General features: G+C 44.4%; 1 protein-coding gene across 1 annotated transcript in view; it reads left to right on the top strand.

The window, feature by feature from the left end:
* Nucleotides 1–8,258, top strand: part of LOC146968479 (uncharacterized) — a 31,644-nt gene extending 23,386 nt beyond the window's left edge. Inside the window, exons 18-20 of the mRNA XM_085759763.1 lie at nucleotides 801–918; nucleotides 5,890–5,980; nucleotides 7,983–8,258. Coding sequence (XP_085615889.1) covers nucleotides 801–918; nucleotides 5,890–5,980; nucleotides 7,983–8,057 — 284 coding nt within the window. The 3' untranslated portion in view covers nucleotides 8,058–8,258. The remainder of the gene's footprint in view (nucleotides 1–800; nucleotides 919–5,889; nucleotides 5,981–7,982) is intronic.
* Nucleotides 8,259–8,675: the final 417 nt, after the last annotated feature.

Raw genomic sequence — 8,675 nt, 5'->3', positions numbered from 1 at the left:
TCCTCACTCTTTCTTTCTTCCCTCACCCTTTCTTTCTCTCCTCACTCTTTCTTTCTCTCCTCACCCTTTCTTTCTTCCCTCACCCTTTCTTTCTCTCCTCACCCTTTCTTTCTCTCCTCACCCTTTCTTTCTCTCCTCACTCTTTCTCTCTCTCCTCACCCTTTCTTTCTCTCCTCACTCTTTCTTTCTCTCCTCACCCTTAATCTCTCACCTCGCCCTTCTTTCTCTCCTCACCCTTTCTTTCTCTCCTCACTCTTTCTCTCTCTCCTCACCCTTTTTTTCTCTCCTCACTCTTTCTCTCCCTCCTCACCCTTTTTCTCCCTCTCTTTCTCTCCTCACTGTTTCTCTCCCTCTCTTTCTCTCCTCACTCTTTCTCTCCCTCTCTTTCTCTCCTCACCCTTTCTTTCTCTCCTCACCCTTTCTTTCTCTCCTCACTCTTTCTCTCTCTCCTCACCCTTTTTTTCTCTCCTCACTCTTTCTCTCCCTCCTCACCCTTTTTCTCCCTCTCTTTCTCTCCTCACTCTTTCTCTCCCTCTCTTTCTCTCCTCACTCTTTCTCTCCCTCTCTTTCTCTCCTCACCCTTTCTTTCTCTCCTCACCCTTTCTTTCTCTCCTCACTCTTTCTTTCTCTCCTTACCCTTTCTTTCTCTCCTCACTCTTTCTTTCCTCACTCTTTCTCGTTCTCTTTTTCTCTCTCTTCTCATTCCCCTCCCTTCTCTTCCCCCTGTCTTTCCTCACTCTTTCTCTCTTCGCTCTTTCTCTTTGTCTCTCTCCCTCTCTTTCACCCCCCCCCACCCCCAGGTGTGATCGCCCGTCATCCCCTCTTCTTCCCGTACCTGAGGAAACACCTGACGTCGTCCGTGGTCGAGGAATATTTCTCTCACCTCATCCAGCCGGGCGTCGACAACGCCGTCACACGGTGAGAGAGAGAGAGAGACCGTGTGTGTGTGTGTGTGTGTGTGTGTGTGTTACAGTGTGTGTGTGTGTGTGTGTGTGTGTTTGTGCGTTAGTGTGTGTATGTGTGTGTGTAGTTGTAACTCTAATCGCTGTCAGACGTCGACCTTCGGCAACAAGACACAACAGAGCGACACACACTCTGCAGGAAAACAGATCTTAGTCACAACCACACACACACAACCACACTAACACATACACACACACACACACACACACACACACACACACACACACACACACACACAGTAACACACACACACACTGTAACACACAACCACACACTCACTCTGAGGTCACCGAGGTCGCTGGCTTCCTGTTTGTCGACTCGTCTTTACATCACCAGAGCGATTACTTCATTCAAGTTACATGTAGCCTAACTGTGTCTGGTTGGTTGCCACGGAGACCGACATGTTGTAACCGGTTTGTTTAAACATTTATATTTTATTTTATTTACTGAACAATTAACGAAAACAGTCGGAGCTGCGAGTGTGTGTGTGTCTGTGTGTGTGTGTGTGTGTGTGTGTGTGTGTTGTTGCGTAACACCGTCACAGCTGTTTGTTAAATTGTTTCCAACAGGAATCTGAACTTCTCGTCGTCACAGCAAAAAGAGACGGAATAAAATAAAAAATATATCAGTTTTTATTCAGATATAAACTTATTATACTTGTCATGGAGTTTGATTGACAGCTGCAGTAGCCAATAGCATGGAGCCTTCGCCGTTCACCTCGCTGACCTCATAGAAGAGGACGATGATGTAAGAAAATACGGACACCACGAAATATTGTGATATTTCATTTTGCAAAACTGTATCGATGTTCAAAAGCTCCGTATTGGTTTATTTTAAATAACAATTTAAATGCAGCGGCTCATGTTTGCGTTACATTTAGAACTCCGCTAGCATTACTTAACTCAGCACAGTCAGAAAAGGAGAGAAAAAAAACACAAAAACAATATACCCTACATACAACTTTCTGTGACAGCACTGAAAAAAAAAATCAAAATCTTTCCAAAATGTCTAATTTCTAGTCAAAACTAATCTCTTTCCACCTTAAAGGTATAATACTTAGGAATTCCCCCCATCTAGCGGTGCGATTGCATATCTGAACGTATTCTTGATGTTGCATTCACCTGAAATCGGGCAGACGTCAGACAGACAACAGACGCTGCATGTAACAGGATAAACAAGCGTCTATGTAACGTAGCATCATAGATATCTACACGTAGATGCCGCCTCTGACGCTGCTGCCCATTGGAACTGATTGTCGCCGCCGCCGCCATCTTGAGCAGGAGGTGTCTAACTTTTACTTCCTGTAGTCTACAGAGGCAGAGGTCTATCACTGAATTTTCAATCGATTTTCAAGCCGTTTGTTTTAATATAAATACTAAAACTCAGCTACATAGCTCACGTTAGCAGTTAGGGTTCATGTAAGTGCCATAAAACTGATTTAATATGGCCTAGCACAATTATATAGGTAGCCTACAGTGGTTTACACTCACTCGCCGGCCTCATCACCATGGCAACCACAAACTCACAGCCGGGGGAAACAGCTGATAAGCCTATAGCCTACACATACAGGCAACAAATAACAAACTATTAATATATTAACTAACGGCAGACGCGCAGGAAGAAGTTTTCGCCAGGGGGTGCGGGTGCGGCGTCGGGGGGGGGGGTTCTGTACCCCCCCCGTCGCACCGTAACACCGCACCTGACAACGTCTCCCAGACAGTAGACTGCCGTTCTCAAACAGACTCTGGTCTTTAGTGGACCGGTTCTGGCTCCAAATACCCGACCAGGTCCGACCAGTGTTGAAGCCTAGACCCTGGACCCCATGCGGTCGGACTGACGAGCATTATTTGTTTTTATTAATTCTGCGCCGGACCACGGCAAAAAAAAAAAAAGAAGCCCGTAGTTGTGTTCAGACGTGACAGGTGGGGCACGACAAGCTGGTGATCAGCTGTGGTCACTGAATTGTTAGACTACATTCACTACAGTAGGTCATTTCAATTTGCGCATCTGTGTTTTTTCCTTTTTATTTTTATTTTTTATAACATATGCGCATCGAGAGTGAGTGAGTGAGCAAGCGCCAGAGAAACAGCGGGTGCGCACCAGATGATTTCCAACCGGCAAAAACTGAAATGAGACGGTTAAAGCAGATATCAGTGGAATGTTTTTGTTAATATAAGTCCTAAATAGTCCTATTTTCCATCAGCAATCACTTACATGAAGTATTTCAGCCTAAACACGAGTCTCTCCGTCACTCTGCTCTGCTGTAACCCGAGGAGAAAATTTTCCTTGTGGGATACAAGTGTTATCCAATGAGGAGAGAGAACGGCATGAAGGGCTGTGTGTGCAGCCAAGGGATGCGCGTGAATGTGGTGACGTAGCACGAGGACCAATTGATGCCTGACAAGGGCGGGGGCTGCTAACTCATGGTGCGTTCAAGGAAACTCGTACTTAGTGTTTTTCCTTCCTGTGAAGTCATACCAGTTCGATCTGGTACGAGTTCACGGGTCGGAAGTTACGAGTGGCCGTTATAGGGAACTTTCACAGACAACAGGACGGTAAAAACACGAGCTACGGGTTACCTGGAACGCTACCAAGTCGTAGTTGTGACTTGAAGCTGTAACTTACGGTTTCAAAAGCCTGCCTTGAACACAGCATTAGCCGAAACGGCCGTGCCGATGATATCTGCTTTAAAGAGAGGAAAAACACAGAATATAGGCTTATATGTCCAAGAGACTTTGTCCCGTCGTTAAGACGTGAGGGAGGGAGGACCCAGATGAGGAAACTGTCACTGTCAGCTGCACATCTGTCAGCAGCTGCTCCAAACACACGTTACAAACTTTATTTTGAAGGGACAGATTAGATGTTGATTTTGTTAACAGTGACTTTGTTGCACCCAAACATATCGGGTGCTGTCTTATCCGGTACAATCGACCTCCTCCCTCCCCACCAGCCCCCCTCCCCACGGTGCAGCTTGAAAACTCCTCTTTCTCCAAAGGGGGAGATGACAGATAGAGTCTTAGAACTACTGTAGCCTAATCAAAGCTATATTGTTGCGAGTTGGCTCCGGCAGAAGCTCCGTGCCCGTATGCTTCGGCTGCGGCTGCCTATAGTTTATCAACGTTTTTTCGTCATTCTTCATTAGGATAATGTTAAGTTAATTTTGTGGTGGGGACACAATTGTTAATAAAAAGTGGTTCATCTCAAGTATGGCTTACTACAATGTTGTGGAACAGAAACAGCAACCACAAATATTTATAATCTATCATTTTATTGTCATCGCAATTTTTCAACTTTCGCCACCAGGGGGTGCTGCAGCCCCTGCCGCACCCCCACTTCCGGCGCCCCTGACTAACGGTATGCACTAAATGTAACACATATCCACCCTATGATACGTTACGTTAGTTTCATTTATGTCAGATAACTTCAACAAGTTCATAACAGTTATATAATATAAAACAACTTATTACTTGAGAAAAGTTATTCCATGTCTCTTGGTTTTGGCGTTTCTTTCATGGGAACATCCGTACGCGGCACAAAAGTTTGGCATTTCACCAGATTCACAGCTGTCAAACCCTCTGACGGTCTGACTGTTGACTGCTGCTCAGGAGGAACTACTCCTCAAGATGGCGGCTGTGAGACATTCCTGACCAGCCCGAATGCCGCATCTACGTATATATATCTATGACGTAGCGTTAGCGGTAGCAACAAGCCGTGCCGGGCAGCGCTCGGAGATGACATCATCCAGGTCAGAGGTCAGTAGGTCAACCTACAGACCCCGGATGTTGATAACAGCTAACCCTGGACTCAGAGGGGAATAGCACTAGCCTATCAGAACTAAATATTGGTGAAATGAAGGAGTTTCTCTGCAGATAATGTGTTATTTAGAGGCTGCATTCTGCTGCCCTGTAGACTCCATTATACGGATATACGCGCCTCTCGGCTGGAGCTCATTTCATCTGAACGACTTGTAATGACACCAGAGTTATCTGGGGGAGGAAATGATCGGATTTTATGCTAGAAATAAGGTCCAGGTTGTTAAAAAAAACCAGTAATTATCCTTTAAAAAGGAAGCAGAGATGACATCAACAGTGTTGCTTCCCCCTGTGGCCACTAGTGGGCAGTTACAGTCTGGTGGAGGCGGAGTGTGTGTGTGTGTGTGTGTGTGTTCAGGTATGATGGGTGGGGGGTCGGACATGTTTGTGCAATGACTCAGCGTGGACGTGATGAAGACGAGGAGGAGGAAGAGGAGGAGGTTGTACTGTAGTAAAGCCGCCGACCCGCGTCTCCTCTCACACCCCGACCGCCACAGACGCTTCATTAGTGCAACCTCCGCCCTCGTTAACACAGCAGGGGACACACACACACACACACACAGACACACACCTACACACACACACACACACACGCACACACACACACACACACACACTGACAAACACACACACACAAACGGCTTGTAAATTGCATAGAAACACAGACCAAGTTTTAAAAAAAAACACACAAATGCATTCACACACACATCTGGACGCACTTTCTCATCAACCTGAACACACACACACACATTGACACACACTGACACACACACACACACACACACACACACACACACAGACACACACACACATCAAACAGCTCCGTCATTAACACACACACATGTACGTGTGAGTGTGGCCTATAAACGGCTCCAACCGACACATGGTGCCAGGCTGTGGCAGACCGCGCTGTGTCTGTGTGCATTGTGTTTAATTGTGTGTGTGGTGGTAACTGGTATGTGTGTGTGTCTGTGTGTGTGTGTGTGTGTGTGCATTGTGTTTAATTGTGTGTGTGGTGGTAACTGGTATGTGTGTGTGTGTGTGTGTGTGTGTGTGTGTGTGTGTGTGTGTGTGTGTTTCTGTGTGTGTGTGTGTGTGTGTGTGTGTGTTGCAGGTTCACTCTCCCAGGGATCTACGGCCTCAACTTCGTCCTGCAGAGCTCGCTGGGCGGGGGAGGGGTGGCGTCGCTACGCAGCGACCCGCAGGTACACACACACACACACACACACACACACACAGAAACACACACACACACACACACACACACACTGATATTCCACTCTTTCTTCACCGTGGACCTTTGTCCTCTCGTCTTCCTCTTTTTCTTCTCTGTCTTTCGTCACCTCCTCCCTCGCTCCTCGAGCAGAGGAGGAAACAACACAAACACCCTGAACGCAACAGTTGAGTTCAAGTACTAAAGAGTCGAACTGAAGTAAAAATCAGATATTTACTGTTATAAAGTTGAAGTATCAGAAGTTTTTTATTGTAAAACAAGCTAAAAAAAACAAACAGAATATTTATTCAAACTTTGTGAGTAAAGAGACGTTTGTGTGAAAGTGAAACTCTGAACCAGAAATATAAAATAACTAAGTAAACGACAGAGAGATGAGTGGTGAAAATAACAAGAGACACAAAACAACAAACTGGCGCTGCGTTCGCTTGCACCTCGGACGGGAACAAAAACAACCGTCTGACATCAGGAACCTGAACGCAACAGTTGAGTTAAAGGTACAAGTCGACCTTTTGGGACAAAACTGTCAAGTCAATGGCACCAGCAATGAACTGCTCTCGACTTTTCTCTATTGTTTATTTGCACGATTATAAAAGCAACAATAAAATTGAAAAAAAGACATGTGAGGTAGAAACCCACTACAGGCTTATATTTAAACCTCACCTACCAAACCTGGTACCAGAACTGGTACCAGAACCAGTACAAGTAAAAATCGGATTATTTACTGTAGTGAAGTTGAAGTATCAGAAGTTTTTAAATGTAAAAACATCAAGTTAAAAAAACCCAACAAAGAATATTTATTTCAAACATTGTGAGTGTAAAGTGAAGTGACGTTTGTTTCAGAGTGAAAGTGAAACTCAAAGTTAAAATAGATAAAAACACAAAATGAGCTCAAAGAAGAAGAAGAAACAACAGAGAGATGAGTGGTGAAAATACCAAGAGACACAAAACAACAAACTGGTGCTGCGTTCACTTGCAACTCGGACGTTTTTGGAAGTTGCTCTTCTATAGAACAAATCTCCTTGTTGACTTCCAGGTAGAAAACCAGCACGTAATCTAAATGAGAACAATAGTAACGAACGAGAGTTTAGCTAGGCTATATATCGTGTTTTTCACGCCCTATCACCGTTTAGACAAATCTGAAATGATTGAAGAAACATCACTATTTCTGTGTGTGTGTTTTGTGTTGCTATGTGTTGGATTTATTCAGTTTGGGGGAATCACGGTGTCTAGAAAGCATCAGTGGCTGCAGCTGACAGGGACAGCTAACGGTAGCTAAGCTAACAGTAGCTAAGCTAACACCAGGACGTCAGCTGTTAAAACCCTCCCGTTGTGGGACACGACATGAAACTACTCCAGTTAGCTCAGTCATGTTGGAACTCAGATATCCGCTGGAGAAAATATTTTTTCATGGACCGTTTATTGAGTCACTGAGTTATTAAAGTTAAACAGGTAGCTAACCGTTAGCCCGGCTAATCTATGATAACCATGACTAATTACAAAAATGTGCACACGTAAATAGTAATGTTTGTCCAATCATTGGTTTTATAAACTTTACAAACATCAGATTAGTCTAAACGGTGATATAGTGACATGAAAAATGAGATATAGTGAAACTCTCGTCCGTCACTATTGTTCTCATGCTGGTTTTCTACCAGGAAGTAGTTGTAAACAACAAGGAGATTTGTTCCTCTTCTTCTTTTTCTTCAGTCTTTCTCCTCCTTTATTTCTCTCCATCTCTTCTTCAGAGGCTCCTGTAAAGTTTTTTTTACCGCCTCACAGGAATCCACAGCACATCAAAGACACACAACGCGCTAATCAACACACTTCACACACACCGTTAAAGCTCAAACACACACACACACACACACACACACACAGACAGAGAACGTGTGAATTCAGACACGTTAAAGGTGGAAACACACATGTTGTTCTTGAACGCAGCCTTTCTTTTCTTTTCTTTCTTTCTCCTTCAGGGTAAAGCGTTCGGTCAGATGCTGCTGGACCTGAAGCTCCGAGGACTTCCTGACCTCAAGTCCCTGGTGGACTGAAGGAGACCGGGAGGGGCGAGGGCAAAGGAAAACAACAAGAAGAAGAGGAAGAAAAAGAAGAAAAAGAAACTAAAAGTGAAAGTGAGTCGACAGAAACACAGAAAAAAGCAAAAACAAACGGAGAAAATCACGTCCAAACAAGAGAAGATTCAGATTCAGGTCCATTTAACGGACGAAGACCGAAAACCACGAGACTTCCTGAACCCGTTGGACGACAAGCTTCAAGAAACCGACCAATAAAAACACCAGAAACTGAAAAAGAGGACAAGTCTTCATCTCATCGGTTTCTATCGTCGTCCTCTGTGAAGGACGTTTGGACCTCGACCTCTCCAACATGGACGTCTTCACGCTCCAACGTCCACACGCAGACAAAAACAAGAACATGAAGCCTTTTCTGCATCAAACCCCATTTTACACTCTAATGACTACCCATAATGCAATGCTCCCTATTGATCACCATGTTTAACTGGAACATGATGCTTTAAAAAAAAATCCAAATCAGACATCCAAAAAAAAAAAAAAAAAACTTGTTTACAGAAAAATATAATCTTTTCCAGTTTTCCAGTGCAGTTAAAAAAAAAAGTCTCATCTTTTATTCTTCGAGTTGGAAACAGACGC

The sequence above is a fragment of the Trachurus japonicus genome, chromosome 18 (genome assembly GCF_045865225.1).
Source record: "Trachurus japonicus isolate A0001 chromosome 18, Traja_1.0".
NCBI lineage: Eukaryota > Metazoa > Chordata > Actinopteri > Carangiformes > Carangidae > Trachurus > Trachurus japonicus.
This window is presented reverse-complemented; position numbering and strand designations above follow the sequence as displayed.